The 20,550-nt window shown below is 43.8% G+C and overlaps 1 protein-coding gene across 3 annotated transcripts in view; it reads left to right on the top strand.

The window, feature by feature from the left end:
* Positions 1 to 20,550, top strand: part of LYST (lysosomal trafficking regulator) — a 511,246-nt gene that overhangs the window by 369,848 nt on the left and 120,848 nt on the right. For all 3 annotated transcript variants that reach the window (XM_072141114.1, XM_072141113.1, XM_072141115.1), the window contains exons 34-37: positions 8,761 to 8,857; positions 10,227 to 10,288; positions 10,457 to 10,512; positions 18,035 to 18,187. In XM_072141114.1, coding sequence (XP_071997215.1) covers positions 8,761 to 8,857; positions 10,227 to 10,288; positions 10,457 to 10,512; positions 18,035 to 18,187 — 368 coding nt within the window. The remainder of the gene's footprint in view (positions 1 to 8,760; positions 8,858 to 10,226; positions 10,289 to 10,456; positions 10,513 to 18,034; positions 18,188 to 20,550) is intronic.

Raw genomic sequence — 20,550 nt, 5'->3', positions numbered from 1 at the left:
ATACAGGTCCATAGGGGTGGCCAAAGTAAGGGGCACCGTACTATGTGGGGACCGTCAAGGTTGATATTATACTATGCTTGTGGGTGGGACAATGGGCGTGGTTTAGAAAAGGGGGGGGGCTTTTGTCCCTCTTTCTCTTGTCCAAAAGTTGGGAGGTATGTGTACAGAACCCTCAGCTGTGTACAGTGTCTGTGAGTGGGGAGCAGGCTGCACAGCAGTCAGGACCTGCACCAGGTGCATCTGCAGAGCAATCATCTGAGGAGAGGCCCAGCAGAGGAGACTCTTCTCCAATGTCACCAGGCCGGCTAACCCCCCGCCACAGAAGAAGAAGGCTGTAAAGATTAGATACACCATCCAGAACAGGACATCCCCTCCAGACTCTACATTGGAAGAGATCTACTGAAGTACTTTATTGGGGTTTGAGGCATCTGAGATCTATGCCCTGATGCATGTTCCCTCAAGCAGAATATTTGATATCAGCTTCAAACTTCAGTACAATCTGGACTTGTTCTGGGGCGTCTATAACTACACCAAAAATAATGAGATCTGGGAACATCTGCAGGTGCTCCCTCTGTCCAAACCAGAGGTGATAACAGCCACCATCTTATTCCAGTCTGAGGTGATGGCTCTGGCGGATCTGGAGCTTTGGCTGAGTACACAGTGTATGGTGAGGAGTAACCCAGTCGAGCTCTATGATGAGGAGGATCTCTGGTTTGGAGGCTACACTGTGAGGATCACTTTGCTGCGGCACAATGGTGTGACCAGACACCTGCCTCATTCCTTCTATCTGGGATCAGAGAGGGGGGATATGCTTCTACCGTGGGCATCCACGTCTGTACCATAGATGTGGGGGCAGAAACCTCGTTTTAAAGGTTCCCATATAAAGTGCTCCTTATGTGGACAACTGGGACATGTGAAGGAGGTATGTACCAGACAGGTCGTCTGTAACCTGTGCCATATTAAGCCATATTGCTTTACATCTAGAGTGTTTATCATGTGTGGTGAATTTAATAGTGTGTCCTGTAGCTTAGATTGCTCCAGTAGTCAAAAGAGCTTGAGATATGATGAGACCTTCCTTAATAACATAGTCCAGCAGGCCCATTTTGACCCGGTATAATATCACTCCCATATAGTTCTCTGACCATTGTATGGTAAGAGTGTCCCTGGAGCTGAACACTGCTATGGTTTGTGGTAGGGGCTACTGGAAAGCTAAGAGCTCGCTCTTCCAGGACCTGGAGTTTAAGGAGTCAATAACCACTTTCTATAATGACCGGAAGACCACCAATTGTATGTTTGATCATACGGCAGAATGGTAGGAGTGTATGAAAGGTGACATCAAGCAGTTTATTCTGGGTACTGCCCAGAGACAGAGTAATGTGGAGTACATGAGATACTCTGCCCTCAGACTACAGCTCAGCTGCCTGTACAGCAGGATGAATAATGGTGAGAGCGTGGACAGTGAGAGTCTCCATCAGGTGAAGCAGAGGATGAGACCGCTGCAGTACAATTGCCTCAAATCCCTCAAAGCAGAAAGCCAGTTTGATAATTGGGGGGCTCACAACCCAGTCCCTTTTATTGCCTGTAAAAACAGGGTCAGTAAGAAGCTGATGACGGCCTTAGGGTAAATTCACATGGCCGTCTACGGGGACGTATATGCTCTATTTTTCGGCGAGTGTGCGGCCGTACATCGGTGTTTTCTATTGAGGGTGTAGGGGCCACCACCTCCTCCTCTCCATCACACAGCGTGTGAATGAGCCCTTATTAGATGAGAATGGGCTGGAGCAGTTTGAGCAGAGCAGTCTTCTATAATGTTCTGCTATATGTCATGTTCTGCCTATGTCAACAGCATCATGTTGGGGCATACATTGTTGGCGTAGACCAGAGTAAAGACGTTTCGGTGTGGGAGGTTGTGTCCCACCCCTTACATCTACCACATCTAGTGGGGCAGCTGTACGCACAGCTGCTGTATGGGCAATTCCAGCCAGAACTCAGCAGATACAGTAAGAGCACCCTATATGTGATAAATATGGTGACCATCTACCTTCTGTGGTGTGCCCTCTGCTGCCTGGTCATCTGTAAGGAAGTCCTGACCCTGAATACAGTAAGACGTAACATCATAGAGAGTCTGGGGAGCGTCTATAGCAGTGATGGCAAACCTTTTAGCGTCCGAGTGCCCAAACTGCAACCCAAAACCCCCCTTATTTATAGCGAGGTGCCATTCAAAAGTTAAAGCAGTAACTTCCTGTTCAACAAATTTCAATCATATTGGCCTCCTGAGGACAGCAACACAGTAGAAAGATGGAAAATTTTCATCATTTTAGCTTCTTTCCAGGGCTCCTCTGTACACAGAGAATTTTGGGACCAGCAGAAGGTCCTCCAAAGATAATTCGCCCGGTCTACTCATTCTCTCTCTTCCTACAGTCCCAAGTAGCGAAGCAAGTATCAAAATATGACTGAAAGCAGCATCTTTTAAGTTGCTCGGACCTGCAGGAAGATTCTTTGAGTCTTGTCTGGTGTGCTGGGGCGATGGCCGGGGTGCCCACAAAAAGGTCTCTGAGTGTCACCTCTGGCACCCGTGCCATAGGTTCTCCGCCACTGGTCTATAGGAAAGACATGACATCCAACCCCAGTAATATGTACAAAAGGAACATCCATATGTCAGCAATTGTGTGATGTCTGTTATATTATTCATGTGACGTTACTTTTGACTTGTATTCTATGAGTTTATTGTGAATTCATTGTAATATTTTGATGCAAGATATTTGCAGCATACAGGCTAGAATCAGCCCTGTGCAGCATATCATAAGTGTGAATACCTGGCTGGCTGCACGCAGGGCATAGTACTGGGGTCTATCAGAGCCCCTGTGTGTAGCCAGTTATATACAATTATTACCTGCTGTGTGGGTTCAGACAATTTCCATAATAATTATTGTAGTATGTTCTGTGGTATATTGTACAAATGCAGTGTTAGGGCTAATTTGCCCTTTACTGTGGTTTTTGACGCATCTAGGGTTTCGGTTAATAGTGCGGCCCCTGAAGAGTTGCCGCATAACTATGCAGCCCCTGGGCTGAAAAATGTTGTGCACCCCTGCTTTAGCGGATATGTGCACACACATTCATACACTCAGCTATAAATATTGGATTTGGTAAATAAGGTGGATTTGTCTGTTTTTTCACACCGTGAAAGGTGTAAAAATAAGGGGTTTTTTTTAAACAGTGCAACTTTTGTTTCCCAGTACATTGAAGAAACTTTTAAATGGTTGCACTAGAAAGTATTGATGTTGAACCATAAATGGTTGCACTAGAAAGTACTATTTGGCTCCTTAAATAGGAAACTATGCAAATGCATATATAGCACCAGTACCTAAAGCAAATACAGCACCAGAACCAAGTTCAGTACATAACAAACAGTATCATAACTAAGATTAGAATAAAAAATACAGAACTGAATCTGAATCAAGCACCTGAACCCAGTCTAGTAAAGTAATGAACCCCAGAACCCAGCTTAGTACATAAAATAGAACCAAGCACAATGTAAAACATATTAGGTATTGAGTGCAAAATTGTAATCTAATGTGTTATGCCAGCACTTACAATATATAAGATGACGTCTGATCAGAAGAGACATTTAGGTATTCTTCTACCTGCCATTTCAGTGCCCTACGGACCCAACTTCTTTCTGTAGATTTAGCAACACAAAAGTATAAGATTTTATACTTCATCTTTTCTTTTATCTTTCTTATCACAAACTTAATATTGTTGTATTGGTCCCCTAGAGATCGTAACAGTAGCTAATATAGTACCATTCCTGTCACAGTGCCTGATAATGGTACCTAACATTCACAGTGCCTCCACACAGTAGCCACACTATAGTTGCAGTTCCTTTTCAACAGTATCCAATATACTAACAGTACTACCACACCGTATCCAATATAGTCAAGGTGCCCACATTAGCCAATAGTTAAAGTAACAGCCCCACAGTAGCCATTAGTCAAACCAGCAGCCCCCGACAACCAATAGGCACAGTGCCTGCCACACAGTAGCCAGTTGTCCCAGTGCCTGTCCCCAGTAGTCACATTAGCCAATAATCCAAGTCCCTGCCCCAATAGTCAGTAATCCCAGTGCCTGCCCCCTAAAGCCAATAATCCCAGTGACGTCCCCCAGTTGCCAATAGTCCCAGTGACTGCCCCAGTAGCCAGTAGTCCCATTTTCTGCCCCCAGTAACCTGTAGTTCCAGTGATGCCCCCAGTAACCACTAGTCACAGTGAGTCCCCAAGTAACCACTAGTCACAGTGAGCCTCCCAGTAACCAGTAGTCACAGTGAGCCAACCAGTAGTCACAGTGAGCCTCCCAGTAACCAGTAGTCACAGTGAGCCTCCCAGTAACCAGTAGTCACAGTGAGCCTCCCAGTAACCAGTAGTCACAGTGAGCCTCCCAGTAACCAGTAGTCACAGTGAGCCTCCCAGTAACCAGTAGTCACAGTGAGCCTCCCAGTAACCAGTAGTCACAGTGAGCCCCCCAGTAACCAGTAGTCACAGTGAGCCCCCCAGTAACCAGTAGTCACAGTGAGCCCCCCAGTAACCAGTAGTAACAGTGAGCCCCCCAGTAACCAGTAGTCACAGTGAGCCCCCCAGTAACCAGTAGTCACAGTGAGCCCCCCAGTAACCAGTAGTCACAGTGAGCCCCCCAGTAACCAGTAGTCACAGTGAGCCCCCCAGTAACCAGTAGTCACAGTGAGCCCCCCAGTAACCAGTAGTCACAGTGAGCCCCCCAGCAACCAGTAGTCACAGTGAGCCCCCCAGTAACCAGTAGTCACAGTGAGCCCCCCAGTAACCAGTAGTCACAGTGAGCCCCCCAGTAGTCACAGTGAGCCCCCCAGTAACCAGTAGTCACAGTGAGCCTCCCAGTAACCAGTAGTCACAGTGAGCCCCCCAGTAACCAGTAGTCACAGTGAGCCCCCCAGTAACCAGTAGTCACAGTGAGCCCCCCAGTAACCAGTAGTCACAGTGAGCCCCCCAGTAACAAGTAGTCACAGTGAGCCTCCCAGTAACCAGTAGTCACAGTGAGCCCCCCAGTAACCAGTAGTCACAGTGAACCCCCCAGTAACCAGTAGTCACAGTGAGCCCCCCAGTAACCAGTAGTCACAGTGAGCCCCCCAGTAACCAGTAGTCACAGTGAGCCCCCCAGTAACAAGTAGTCACAGTGAGCCTCCCAGTAACCAGTAGTCACAGTGAGACTCCCAGTAACCAGTAGTCACAGTGAGCCCCCCAGTAACCAGTAGTCACAGTGAGCCCCCCAGTAACCAGTAGTCACAGTGAGCCCCCCAGTAACCAGTAGTCACAGTGAGCCCCCCAGTAACCAGTAGTCACAGTGAGCCCCCCAGTAACCAGTAGTCACAGTGAGCCCCCCAGTAACCAGTAGTCACAGTGAGCCCCCCAGTAACCAGTAGTCACAGTGAGCCCCCCAGTAACCAGTAGTCACAGTGAGCCCCCCAGTAACCAGTAGTCACAGTGAGCCCCCCAGTAACCAGTAGTCACAGTGAGCCCCCCAGTAACCAGTAGTCACAGTGAGCCCCCCAGTAACCAGTAGTCACAGTGAGCCCCCCAGTAACCAGTAGTCACAGTGAGCCCCCCAGTAACCAGTAGTCACAGTGAGCCCCCCAGTAACCAGTAGTCACAGTGAGCCCCCCAGTAACCAGTAGTCACAGTGAGCCCCCCAGTAACCAGTAGTCACAGTGAGCCCCCCAGTAACCAGTAGTCACAGTGAGCCCCCCAGTAACCAGTAGTCACAGTGAGCCCCCCAGTAACCAGTAGTCACAGTGAGCCCCCCAGTAACCAGTAGTCACAGTGAGCCCCCCAGTAACCAGTAGTCACAGTGAGCCCCCCAGTAACCAGTAGTCACAGTGAGCCCCCCAGTAACCAGTAGTCACAGTGAGCCCCCCAGTAACCAGTAGTCACAGTGAGCCCCCCAGTAACCAGTAGTCACAGTGAGCCCCCCAGTAACCAGTAGTCACAGTGAGCCCCCCAGTAACCAGTAGTCACAGTGAGCCCCCCAGTAACCAGTAGTCACAGTGAGCCCCCCAGTAACCAGTAGTCACAGTGAGCCCCCCAGTAACCAGTAGTCACAGTGAGCCCCCCAGTAACCAGTAGTCACAGTGAGCCCCCCAGTAACCAGTAGTCACAGTGAGCCCCCCAGTAACCAGTAGTCACAGTGAGCCCCCCAGTAACCAGTAGTCACAGTGAGCCCCCCAGTAACCAGTAGTCACAGTGAGCCCCCCAGTAACCAGTAGTCACAGTGAGCCCCCCAGTAACCAGTAGTCACAGTGAGCCCCCCAGTAACCAGTAGTCACAGTGAGCCCCCCAGTAACCAGTAGTCACAGTGAGCCCCCCAGTAACCAGTAGTCACAGTGAGCCCCCCAGTAACCAGTAGTCACAGGGAGCCCCCCAGTAACCAGTAGTCACAGGGAGCCCCCCAGTAACCCGTAGTCACAGTGAGCCCCCCAGTAACCCGTAGTCACAGTGAGCCCCCCAGTAACCCGTAGTCACAGTGAGCCCCCCAGTAACCCCTAGTCACAGTGAGCCCCCCAGTAACCCCTAGTCACAGTGAGCCCCCCAGTAACCCCTAGTCACAGTGCGCCCCCCAGTAACCCCTAGTCCCAGTAATTACACACAGAAGCCATTAGTCACAGTAATACCCCTAGTAGTCAAAGTGATGCCCCCAATAGCCAGCAGTCACAGTGATGTTTCCTGTAGCCACATTAAATCCCCTAGTACCCAGTACCAACGTCCCCAGTAGCAAGTAGTGATGCCCCCGGTAGTCAACAGCCATGCCCCCAATAGCCAACAGTGACAGTGCCTCCTCCGAACAGCCAGTAATCCCAGTGCCTGCCCCAGTCGCCATTAGTTCAAGTGCTTGCCCCCAGTAACCGCTGGTTACAGTAATTCCACATAGGAGCCATTAGTCACAGTGATGCCCCCAATTGCCAGCAGTCACAGTGATGTTTCCTGTAGCAACATTAAATTCCCCTAGTACTCATCATTATTGTCCCCAATAGCCAGGAGTAATTTCCCTAGTAGTCAATTAGCCAGAAGCCATGTCCCCAGTACTAATATCCACAGTAGCAAGTAGTCATGCCCCTGGTAGCCCATAGTCCCAGCGCCTCCTCTGAACAGCGAGTAATCCCAGTGCCTGCCAAGTAGCCATTAGTCCAAGTGCTTGCCCCCATTAACCAGTAGTCATGGTGATGCCCCTAGACGCTATTAGTCACAGTAATGCCACACAGAAGCCAATAGTGACAGTGATAGCCATAAAAATGCCCCAAGTTGTCACAGTGGTGTTTCCTGTAGCCTTATTAATGTCCCAAGTGGCCAGCAGTAATTTCCCCAGTAATCAAGCACCTAGTAGCCATGACCCCAGTAGCAATGTCCCCGATAGCCAGCAGGCATGCCCCGGTAGCAAGCAGCCATGCCCTCGGTACCAATGTCCCCAGTAGCAAGTAGTCATGCCCCTGTAGTCATGCACACAGAAGCATTTAGTCACAGTGATGTTTCCTGTAGCCACTTTAATGTCCCCAGTAGGCAGCAGTAATTCACCCAGCAGCCTTGCCCCTGGTAGCCAGCAGCCTTGCCCCTGGTAGCCAGCAGCCTTGCCCCTGGTAGCCAGCAGCCTTGCCCCTGGTAGCCACCAGCCATGCCCCCAGTAGTACTGTGGTTATCTTCTTATATGGTCTCCATGGTCTTATTCTGTCTAAAAGCAACTTTTAGAATAATGCCAAAAGTATGGTGTTACCAGAGTCCCTGTGTGCTTCAGTCGCATAGGTGGTTACACTGTGCACGAACACTAGCCCCTCCCACAGCAGCACAAAAGGGGCCGATAACACCCCCAGGAGCCATTCTGGCTCATTAACATAATTTTCAAAGTTTTACATGGAAGGAGGCCATGGATAACAAATGCAAGAAGATGACCACAGTCATGGTGCCTGCATATATGGGTAAGTGTCCCTGGTTTATCATGCCTGATTTTGATGGTAGATTTCTTTTAACTGCTTAACAACACTGGACAAAATAGTGGCCCGTTGCCGCAATTGGAAACTCTAATTTGTTGCCAGGATTGTGCTGGCACTGTTAGTGTGAGATCTCTCCTTGCAGGCCAGTTTAACCTCTTAACTGCCGCTATCAAGCACAATCAGGCCATCTAAGGAGTGAGATTGCAGGGTTCCAGGGGGTTGTCATAGCAGCTGGAGGTCTAATGAAGACCTACGTGTCTGCCATGTACGGTTGCCTGTTAAAAACGCTATAGCTCTCAGAATATGGTGATAAGTTGCTTAAGTATAGAAACATAAAACAATGTACATGTTTGAATAATTCCATCAAAGTTTATTATACTATACAGTGAACTGTGTAAAAGTCTTAATTAAAAAAACAAGTTGCGAAACTGTTGGTTTTGTTCTGCTGCAGGTAGGAGTTAATAAATTTGAATCATTATGCTTTTTTTACTGTAAAAATTAACCCATTGGAAAATACAAATCTTACCGCAAAAAAATGTTATGTCTTTTGGAATTTGAGCAGGGAAAAATAAAAAAAGGCCACTTTGGGCTGTGTCCTTAAAGAGTTGTTTGCATTCCTGTGAATCAACACTGTCATAGTTAGAGAATTTTTATGTATCTACACATAATTATTGCCAATTAGCACAATATATTTCTATATTTGTTTTGTGTGGTACTGTTGTTTTCAATTATTACATTTTCCTGTTATGTTACAGAATCTGTTAAGCTACCCCTGTCTTACTTTTTTGAAGACAAAACACATTCCTCTTTATCCTCTACTGTAAAAGAGAAAGCAGCAAGTGAACTTATAAGGTAAACATTCTTGATTCTCTAAATCCCTTTCTATTCTATTTTCTTGGTTACTATAATGAGTCAAAGAAGAACAATTACCGTATACTCGAGTATAAGCCAGCACAAAAAAAAAGTGCTGAAAACCCAAACTCGGCTTATAATCGGGTAAAACAAATATATCAAACCTCACCTTTCTGGCTTCCCACGCTGCTGGCTATATACTGGGGCAGGGGCTGGCTATATATTGGGGCAGGGGGCTGGCTATATAGGGGGGATATGGGGTGGCAGGCTATATACTGGGGGGCAGGTGCTGGTTATATACTATAGGGCACAGTCCGGCAGGCTATATACTGGGGAGGCTGTGACCAATGCATTTCCCACCCTCGGCTTATACTTGAGTCAATAGGTTTTCCCAGGTTTTTGTGGTAAAATTAGGGCCCTCGGCTTATACTTGGGTCGGCTTATACTCGAGTATAGGTACTTTAGAAGTGCATGAATCAGTTCTAAAGCAAATTCTTGTGCACTTGCAAGGATTTGCAATCAAACTGTGACTATGTCCGCAGCTTTTTCGTAAAACTATGCCTGGTAGAACCTGCCGTAGTTTTGTTAGCCGTGCTGCCCAATGGACACATCCAACAATAACCTAAGCCAATCAAACACATGCTAACTCTCCCCCTATAACTGAGTTTAACAAACTTATTGGTGGTCCCTTGGTCCTCCTTTACATGCTCAGAGATGTGCTAACCACCAATTTCACTTGCACTTATTGCAATCCCAACATCATCATATTTAAAGGACATCTACCACCAGGATCAAGTACTGTTAACCAAACACACTTACTGATGTGTGCTCTGCCTGGCAGGATCTGCCCTTTTTATCTTCTTATGCCCTGGTGTTATGCAAATAAGCCTGAGGGGCTCTGGGCTCCATAGGTGTTAATGAAGCCTGTAGCCCACTCATTTGCTTAATTTTAAAACCTTTTTTTGTCTTAAAAACAAGGGCTTAGGCAGCTCAAAGAAGAGCAGATCCTACCAGAGGGGACACACTCCAGCATGTAAGTGCGCTCGGTTTACAATCCTTGATCCTGGTGGTAGATGTCCCTTAAGAGATACAAGCATTCTAGCAGAGTTGTATGTTGATTTTCAGCGCACTATTTAATAGTTGTTTTTACCTGCTTTACCATACATGTGCAAACTATTTTTTTTTGCATTGAGGATTATGTATGAAGGAGAGAAGGTCTCTGCCGCAAACTTCTCTCTCCATCTACTGAACAAAAGTAAAGAAACACTTGTGTTCCTTATTGTAGTGTAAAACAGATTTTCAGGACACACAACTTTTTTGGCTCCACCTAATGGTTAGGTTGTAATTGTTATTTTACATTCTATTTCAGGGTAAATCGGAGGTGCATTAATGTTGCACCATCAAGGGAAACAGTTGGAGAACTCTTACTAGGTTGGTTATTGTTTTTATTTTTAAATTTTTTATGTGAATTTTTTTTTGCATTAGAAGTTAATTATGACCAATAAATTTAAATGTTGTTCCGCTTTGAGAGGCTATTATGCCCTTAATTGTGATTTGAGTATTAAGTCTTTGTTTTAACTATCTTAAATTTGGCTTTAGGAAAAAGTGGCATGTATTTTGTTGAGGACTCTTCAGGTGATCAAGTGGAATCAAGTGTAAGTAATTTAAGCATGCTATGTCTAGCTGGTACATTCTTTATTCACCTTCCCTGCTTGCTGTTATTTGTCTTTTTTGGGAATTAAGGGTAAGTCCCTTCTGCATATTTTCAATCTGCGATTTCAGGACCTTTGGAGGACTTTCAAGGGTCCTGTACATGTGTATTGAAAGCAGTAACAGATGTACAAGGATTTCATGGGTGATGGTCATTCTGAATATAAAATTTGGTGTGTGGTTTGTGTGACCATGGGCCCCCAAGAAGGCTTGGGTTCCAGGTTGCCACCCGAATTGTAATCCACTACTGCTTTCTGAACACCACGTGTGCAGGTATATGGGATGATAACAAGGGCCATTGAAAGTGACTGCCCTGGACGCAAATATGACCTTCCATTTCTTTTGCTTCTTGGGCATTCAGCTCATGCAAGGGGCTGTGAAATTCACAACCATGTGCTTGATCATACTTAAGCAAATGAGGACGTGTGCTAGCACACGTCCTCATTTCCTCGTCATGTGCAGGTAGCTCAAGATTCATAAACCTTAGACTGTCTGTTTGCTATCTGCCTAAGGCTACATTGACTTCTATACGCCGTATATATATGTCCATCACAGACAGCAATGGGCGCTTGGCACTGTACGGGAGCGGTACGGTACAGTACCGTCCCATAGACGGGCGAAAGATAGGACTTGTCTCAACTTTCCCCGGAATACGACGATGTGCGCCATGCATCGCTATGGGGAGGGGTGGGAGTGAGCAGAGTCCCCGGAGCCAACGTATGCCGCTACGTTACGGCGGGCACTAGTTTGTCTGAATATAGCCTGCATTCACACTGCCGCAAGGGCACCGTACCGCTCCGTACCCCTGAAAAAGATGGGACATGTCCTATCTTTCTCCGTAGTACGGCGCCGTGCGCCATATGTTCCTATGGAGAGGCTCCTCTCCCGCGCGCTGCTGTTGCCCGCTATGCTACAGTACGGCGGACAACGGCAGTGTGAATGTAGCCTAACAAATATAAGATTACCACAAGGTAAAAATCCAAAATATTTCCCTAATACTTTTTTTATGATCGCGATCATAAAAATGTGTGTGTATATATATATATATATATATATATATATACATACACATACATGCGGTGGCCATTCATGCGGCGGCCATTCATGCGTATACATAGAGTTTGAATCTTACGCCCCACATACTGTAGGCCACAGACACAGTCCACCAAATAAATGACCTAGTCAGACGCACATGATAAGTTCTGCTTAATTTTGAATGTCTCTCTAGTATAGTTCGAAATAAATGATGTCATTTTGTTCTTGATCACATCACAGCATAGGCATTTTTACTATATATGTGGGGTTTGTGTTATGATTTAGACTTTTTTTGAGTTATATGTCTCTTTATATGTTTTGGGAGTTTGGGGCATTTTTAGTGATTTATTTTTTTATTGAATAACTTTTTTTTTTTACTTTTTCACTTTTATTCCATGGGACATGAACAAGCAATCTTCTGATTGCTTCTTCATGATAATATTCTGCAATACTCATGTATTGCAGAGTATTATCAGTGTCAGCCTATACACTTGCATTGGCTGGCACTGTGCCAGTAAGATGACGTCACAGACGCCATCTTACCGGCAATTCTTGCAAGTAACTCTGGGGTCCAGATCGGACCCCAGAGTTGCTATAGCAACGATCGGCGCCCCCCGAAAACGGTTCGGGGGGGCCGATCGTGGGGGAAAGACACCCCAGATGCATGTTAGATGCCGCGGTCGCGCTGACCGCGGCATTTAACGGGTTAAGCACCCGCGATCGGAGACAACTCCGATCGCGGGTGTTACACTGGGGTGCCGGCTATTAGTTACAGCCGGCACCCCGTGTTTCCCGATGCCGGTTCGGCTCTGATCCAGAGCCGAGCCGGCATAAGCGCCGTGGCGGATATATCCGCCACTGAGTGCTAAGTCACTGCGCTCCGTGGCGGATATATCTGCCACGGAGCGTGAAGGGGTTAATGCCCCGCTAATGCCCTCTTCAATAGGCTCTTCCCTAATCAAAGTTGTAGATACTGGTAAAACCAGCCATTTTGCAATTGGAAATCTTCTTGTAGCTGAGCAAAAGACCATCATCTATGCATAAATGTTTCAATGTTTTCACCCCTTTACCAGATTTCCGGGTGTATTTGGGAATTCCCATAATTGCTTTAGTTTTCTGCCACACTTTATTCATAAGGAAAATGTTGGTTTTCTCCACACCTTTCCACCACCAAATTTTGTCTCTAATGCATGTATCGGTGTCCTATGCTTTGTCCACAAGCTTATTAATGTACTTGCAGGGGTTAGCCTTTCCCTCGGTAATTTCTTCCCCCCATCCTTTGAAATGCTGTACCTGCGCTGCTAGAAAGTATGTTCTTTTTTTACCTCTTAACCATCTTACGTAATTTACTGGGAGCGATTACATTCTTTATACTAGTGGCCTTACTAAAAGTAATCCTGGGTCTTTCAATAGTATGTTCCAATGCTTATTTAATATTTTGGGTAGACAAAGAGGAAGGGCAAATACTTTATGGTAGTTTTGTAGCCAACAATCCCCCAATCTCAGGCTTTTGTTTGAGAGGTTGTCAGACCCAATAATTTCTGGGATAAATAGGAAGGAGGGGGATGATACATGTATTATAAATCTATCAGGCTACCACCTAAGTGAATCAGAGATAAACCTCCTCAAAAATGGTCTATCCTTTGTACCTTCAGTTCTTTTTGATCCATTCTCATGGGTAAAAGATATGCACTTATTTGCTAGAAAATTAAAGCGGAAGACATTTTTTAAATGTAATGTTCGGAAACGTTGTCTTGAACTGGGACTAAATGAGTCCGATCTGGGTGACATGGACACAATAATGTTGCTGTTACAGAAGTCTGAAAGGGAACCAGGAAGAGGGCCATTTACCACGTTAAAAAATAAAAGCCAGGCATATCCAGCAATATCCACCCACATTGACTTATTTGGGGACCTTGTCACTAAGGACCTTGAGAAACTGGATCATGTCACACGTGGCTATACAAACAACTTATGCACGGAGGAGAGAAAGGGACTAGTTTAACTTGAGTGAAATGGTGAAGTTATTATCACACCCTCGGACAAAGTGGGCTACAGTGTTCTATTAGGGCACTCTGATTATAAGACCATGTGTGACAGGATCCTGTCTGATGCAAATGGGTATAGAATTCTATCAGTAAACCCTACAGAGAAATTCCGTAGTGAACTAAAAAGACTATTGAAACAAGCACTGAGTGACAATCTGATAAGTGAACAGGAAGTAAAATATCTATTACCATCCTTTCCAACAATGGCAACATTTTATGGACTGCCCAAAGTCCATAAGGGCTATCCCACTCTGAAAAGGAGGCCCATATAATTGGGCATTAATAGCCTGACCCAAAACATCCAAGGGATGTGAGGGTATGAAATATTTTCTAAGTACTATGGGAACACAGTACTTGTGACACAATAGGTTTGTGGTGGATCTTTTAAGATTCATTGTGGAAAGGAATGTTTTCCCTTTTTGACGGTAGGTTCTTCCACCAACTGAGGGGTACAGCGATGGGGAGCCCAATGGCCCCCAGTTAAATTGATTTGTAACTCGGCTCATGGGAGGACCGATGTGTCTTCTCTGTGCCTTGCCACAATTCTGTCTCTAAGATTCTTGGACAGTTCCTTAAACCTCATGATTCTCATGTGCTCTGACAAGCACTGTGAACTTTCAGGTTTTATATAGACAAGTACAATCTGTTTAATTAAACAAAGCAGGACTCCAATGAAGAACCATCTCAAGGAAGATCAGAAGGAAATGGAAAGCATGTGAGTTAAATATAAGTGTCACAGCAAACGTTTTGAATACTTATGACCGTGTGAAATTTCAGTTTTTCATGTTTAATAAATTAGCAAAGATATCTACTTTTTTATATCAAGCTGGGGTGCAAAGTGTACATTGAATGAGCAAAAAAAAATATTAATCTTACCAAACGGCTACAATAAAACAAATAGTAAAAAATGTAATGGGGTGTAAATACTTTCCATAACCATGATAAATAAATAAAAAGTAAAAAAAAAAAAAAAATTACCCATCAATCAAAATATGATATCTGTTATTCCCAGCATTAAACCCTGTCAGGGAAAATATCGCCCAAATATTCGAATTTTGGAACATAAAAATGTTTCATGAGCAAAAGCTCATCCGGTCCCCAAAATGGTGGGAAAGAAAATGTCAGGTCCTCCCACAAAAATGATAGCTAACAAAGCTCTGTACAGCGAAGTATGAAAAAGTTATTATGTTAGAAGATTGTAAAATATTTTTTATTTTGTGCACAAGTTTTAATTTTGTTATATACATTTGGTATCCCCGTAATTGTACCGACCCAAAGAATAAAGATGGCATGTCATTTGGAGCACACAGTGAAAGCCATTAAAACCAAACCCACAAAAATATTGTTGCAGATGCAGTTTTTGGAGAATTTTCCACATTTGGATTTTTTTCCCACTTCTTAGTACAGGGCATGGAATATTAAATATGAAGCATAATTTGTTATGCAAAAAATAAACCACACAGATCTTTGTACATGGAAAAATAAAAAAGTTATAGATTTTCTGCTGCACTTCTCAGAACCTTATTGGAGGGAATGTAGGAATAATCATAATGATGATAGTAATGATAATAAATATTAAAACTGGATGATAAGAGACCCTGAAATAATAGCTTTATCTAGTGACACGACAGAGACAGACAATTATAATGATATGAGTGTAATAATAAATGTAAATGTGATACTGCCACATTGCAACCACATGTTACCAAAATCTGTGCAATCCTATTGGGTCTCCATTTAGACCCCAACTGGCCTCAATCACCTCGTGAAAACCTCCCTTTATTACATAAATTAGGGTAGCATGGTGGCTTAGTGGTTAGCATTACAGTCTTGCAGCTCTGGGGTGCTGGGTTCAAGTCCCAAGGTCAACTCTGCAAAGAGTTTGAATGTTCTCTCCGTGTTTGTGTAGGTTTCCTCCCACACTCAAAAACATACTGGTAGGTTGATTAGATTGTGAGCTCCATTGGGGACAGGGACCGATTTGGCAAGCTCGGTGTAGTGCTGCATAATCTGTGTTCAATATATAAATAAAGCAATTATTATAATTATTATTAACGAAGGGTAATTATGGACATTCCCTTTGTTTACCCTTCTTATTCTTTTGCATATTAAATGCTTTAATGATATATTTTTATTAATGTGTATATTAATTATTTCATTTTAACGATGCTTTGAATATTGTACAAAGTGTCACTATATGTTATCTACTACGTTGTATGTATATATTTAATATTATGATTATTCTCCTTGTCCACATTTTTTTAGACTTCCTTTACATTTGTGGTCCTATGTGGCAGTATTACATTTACAGTTATAAATGCTCTCCTCATATCACTCACTTTCTCTGTTGTACTGTCACTGTCCAACACTAAAAATATGGTTTGTTTCATATACTCATGCTTACATTACCACCCTGCATACTGCATGCTTTGTCTTGTCTCTAAGCTCTCCATACATGCACAGCTCTCCCCTGTGGCACTTGCAAGTGATCCCTAATCCACAGTTCTCTCCCATAAAGTACTGAGACCACGAAACAGGCACACTGCTTAGTCTGAGTCTATTCCTAGTGAGTATTGTTTCCATATTTTATTTACCTTCCAGTTGCCTTTTCCATACTTTTATTTTACTTTTTAGCTGCCTCTGCATTAGGTCTTCTAAGGTTCCTATGTTCTATTGTTATTATTTACTGATTATTAGTCACTCAATTAACCAAGCCCTACTAAACTGTAACTCATTAGCATTTGATTTATTCATTTATTTACATAGAACTCCCCATGCCTCATATCCTTTTTAGTTTTATTTATTTATACATCAAAATAGTTATATTTATAGCCATTTATTCATGGACACAAATTTGCCCTGTCCTCATATCACATATTGATGGATGTAATGTATAGATTTGACTATTGATTTATTTCTTAAAACACAACCATTCATACCAAATTTAATGTGATTATTTGTATACATTACTTTTAAATATTGCAATTATTTTAATAAAAAGAATTAGTTAAATAGTGATGCGTTTTGCTATTTGGTTTAAAAAAAAAGTTAAAAAGCAAATTCTTGATGGTTGTCCTTTAAAAGCTAGGCAACAACTGTCACATTTTAAAATATCTATTATTTGCATTTTGAGGACAAAGGACAATTATCACATAATTTTACATTATGGGTCGTTAGGTGCCTTCACATTAGGTGCTCCAATGCCCTGACCTGTGGATTCACTAAAATGTGGGTCCTAAACCATCATTTATTTTCATTGCACAGCCACCTCATAAGTATTTTATTTTCTGTGCTCAATTTGGTAATACAGGCAGTTCTTAAGTTGAATTTGTATGTCAGTCAAAACTGTATATTTTATAATTGAAGTTCTAGACAATTTTATTTCTTTTGTCCCATTGACAATTGGAGTTTCAAAATTTGTTGCTGTAATTGGACCAATGATCATCAATAAAACTTCATTACAGACACCTTATAGCTGATCATTGCAGTCTGGGACTATAGTAACATCCAGATAGCTTCACCAAAGGTCACAGTGGGAAGAAGGGTCCGTCTGTAACTATGGGTCGTCTGTAAGTCGGGTGTCCTTAAGTAGGGGACCGCCTGTAGTTCTTGTATTACGGTATATACTCAAGTATAAGCCGACCCAAGTATAAGACGAGACCCCTAATTTTACTACCAAAAACTGGGAAAACCTATTGATTCGAGTGTAAGCCGAGGGTGGGAAATGCATTGGTCACCCCCCCCCCCCCAATATATAGCCTGCAAGCCTCCAGTAGTTTATAGCCTGCCCCCTGTAGTATACAGCCAGCCCAGCCTACCCCCTCTAACATACAGCCAGCCCAGCCTGCCTCCTGTAGTATACAGCCAGCCCAGCCTGCCCCCAGTAGTATACAGCCAGCCCAGCCTGCCCCCAGTAGTATACAGCCAGCCCAGCCTGTCCCCATTAATATACAGCCAGCCCAGCACGCCCCCAGTAGTATACAGTCAGCCCAACAGCAACAAAAAACAAAAATTAACTTATATACTCACCGTGCCTGATGTCAGGCAGGGTGCGGCCACATAACCGCCCCCTGCGGGATGTTCCCGAAGAAAGAAGACAGGCGCAGAAGTCAGAAGAGGAGCCCTACTGACATCGGGGTGTCGTGTTGCGAATCGGGGTTGCCGTATGGTGAGTATAAAAGTTTATTATTTTTGTGCTGTATTGACTGGTGTATAAGCCGAGGTGAGGACTTTCAGCACATTTTTTGTGCTGAAAAACTGGGCTTTTACACGAGTATATACGGTATTTGATATTTTTATACCTGTTTGTATTTTCAGCACTATTTGTTTATTTTTAATATTTTATTTCAAAATGTTTAAAACGATATTTTTCTAATGTTGACAGCTACTCTTTGGGGAATCGGAACCTGCTTCATTTTCCTGGACTTATGAAGAAATAAAAGAAGTTCACAAACGCTGGTGGCAGTTGCGAGATAATGCTGTAGAGATTTTTTTAACAAATGGAAGAACTCTGTTGCTGGCTTTTGACATTACAAAGGTAATTGCACATACAAAAACAAGAACTACAACATACATTCTTAATTTAGCTGCTTTACTCCTCTGTGCAGCCTTAATGTGTCCTAATTAGCTGGCTCATAGAGTAAAGTTAACATGCTACCTAAGCTATATTAAATATTGATATTTTTTTAGGATGCTGCATTTTGCAGAGCTGCTGAGATTCCAAAACATTACATTAACAAATTACCCCAGTTTTGGAAACTGCCTCTCAAGAAATGTTCACATTTTGATTTTCAAATGAGGTAAATAGAAAAATTCATCCCCTTAATGGCATTTGCCCATGAAAGAAGTTCTCAAACTATAACCCCCTAGTGATGTTTACACAATAAAGATTTTTAACCCCCTTACGATACAATTTTACTTAGTATTTTTGCTGTTTTAGCTTCAAGTGCTGGTCAGTGTAAATTCCAGCATATGGATGGGGACTCTTTTAGCAGGCAAATTATGAACCCTGTGTGCTGACAATGTGATTAGATTATCAGGGTACAGGTTTACCTACACTTTAATTTCGCTTGTGAACATTGTATTATCTGACACAGAAAAAGAGAGATAAGAGATGTTGACATCCATGAGTTGTGTGTGTGTGTGTGTGTGTGTGTATGTATATATATACACTCACCGGCCACTTTATTAGGTACACCATGCTAGTAACGGGTTGGACCACCTTTTGCCTTCAGAACTGCCTCAATTCTTCGTGGCATAGATTCAACAAGGTGCTGGAAGCATTCCTCAGAGATTTTGGTCCATATTGACATGATGGCATCACACAGTTGCCGCAGATTTGTCGGCTGCACATCCATGATGCGAATCTCCCGTTCCACCACATCCCAAAGATGCTCTATTGGATTGAGATCTGGTGACTGTGGAGGACATTTGAGTACAGTGAACTCATTGTCATGTTCAAGAAACCAGTTTGAGATGATTTGAGCTTTATGACATGGCGCATTATCCTGCTGAAAGTAGCCATCTTATGTTGGGTACATTGTGGTCATAAAGGGATGGACATGGTCAGCAACAATACTCAGGTAGGCTGTGGCGTTGCAACGATGCTCAATTGGTACCAAGGGGCCCAAAGAGTGCCAAGAAAATATTCCCCACACCATGACACCACCACCACCAGCTTGAACCCGTTGATACAAGGCAGGATGGATCCATGCTTTCATGTTGTTGACGCCAAATTCTGACCCTACCATCCGAATGTTGCAGCAGAAATCGAGACTCATCAGACCAGGCAACGTTTTTCCAATCTTTTACTGTCCAATTTTGATGAGCTTGTGCAAATTGTAGCCTCAGTTTCCTGTTCTTAGCTGAAAGGAGTGGCACTCCTGTGGTCTTCTGCTGCTGTAGCCCATCTGCCTCAAAGTTCGATGTACTGTGTGTTCAGAGATGCTCTTCTGCCTACCTTGGTTGTAACGGGTGGCGATTTGAGTCACTGTTGCCTTTCTATCAGCTCGAACCAGTCTGCCCATTCTCCTCTGACCTCTGGCATCAACAAGGCATTTCCGCCCACAGAACTGCCGCTCACTGGATGTTTTTTCTTTTTCGGACCATTCTCTGTAAACCCTAGAGATGGTTGTGCGTGAAAATCCCAGTAGATCAGCAGTTTCTGAAATACTCAGACCAGCCCTTCTGGCACCAACAACCATGCCACGTTCAAAGGCACTCAAATCACCTTTCTTCCCCATACTGATGCTCGGTTTGAACTGCAGGAGATTGTCTTGACCATGTCTACATGCCTAAATGCACTGAGTTGCCGCCATGTGATTGACTGATTAGAAATTAAGTGTTAACGAGCAGTTGGACAGGTGTACCTAATAAAGTGGCCGGTGAGGGTGCTGTCACACGTCGCGTTTACCGCATGCGTTTAAAAACGCATTGCAATAGCTGGAGAGTGATTTGCCTAATTAAACACCTGCTAACACCTGTGTTTACAAAACGCAACCGTTAACGCATTGTTAACGCATGCGTTAACATCGCGGTTAACGCATGCGGTTGTTAACGCATTGTTAACGCATGCGTTAACATCGCGGTTAACGCATGCGTTTTGTAAACACAAGTGTTAAGAGGTGTTTAATTAGGCAAATCACTCTCCAGCTATTCCAATGCGTTTTTTAACGCATGCGGTAAACGCGACGTGTGACCGCACCCTGAGTGTGTATATATATATATATAGGATAAACAATTCATGAGAAGAATCTGACCTGTCCGACCATAAAAATCTAAAAAGTAATGGTCAGATCCTGTGGCAACTGAAATTTTATACACCAAGACTGATAGAGACAGATTGGAATCACCGGTATATGTGTGAAATGCTGTATTTTTGGTAATAACAGTGAATAACAG

The sequence above is a fragment of the Engystomops pustulosus genome, chromosome 3 (genome assembly GCF_040894005.1).
Source record: "Engystomops pustulosus chromosome 3, aEngPut4.maternal, whole genome shotgun sequence".
NCBI classification, from domain to species: domain Eukaryota; kingdom Metazoa; phylum Chordata; class Amphibia; order Anura; family Leptodactylidae; genus Engystomops; species Engystomops pustulosus.
The sequence above is the reverse complement of the archived record's forward strand: the minus strand, read 5'-3'. Positions and strand labels throughout refer to the sequence as shown.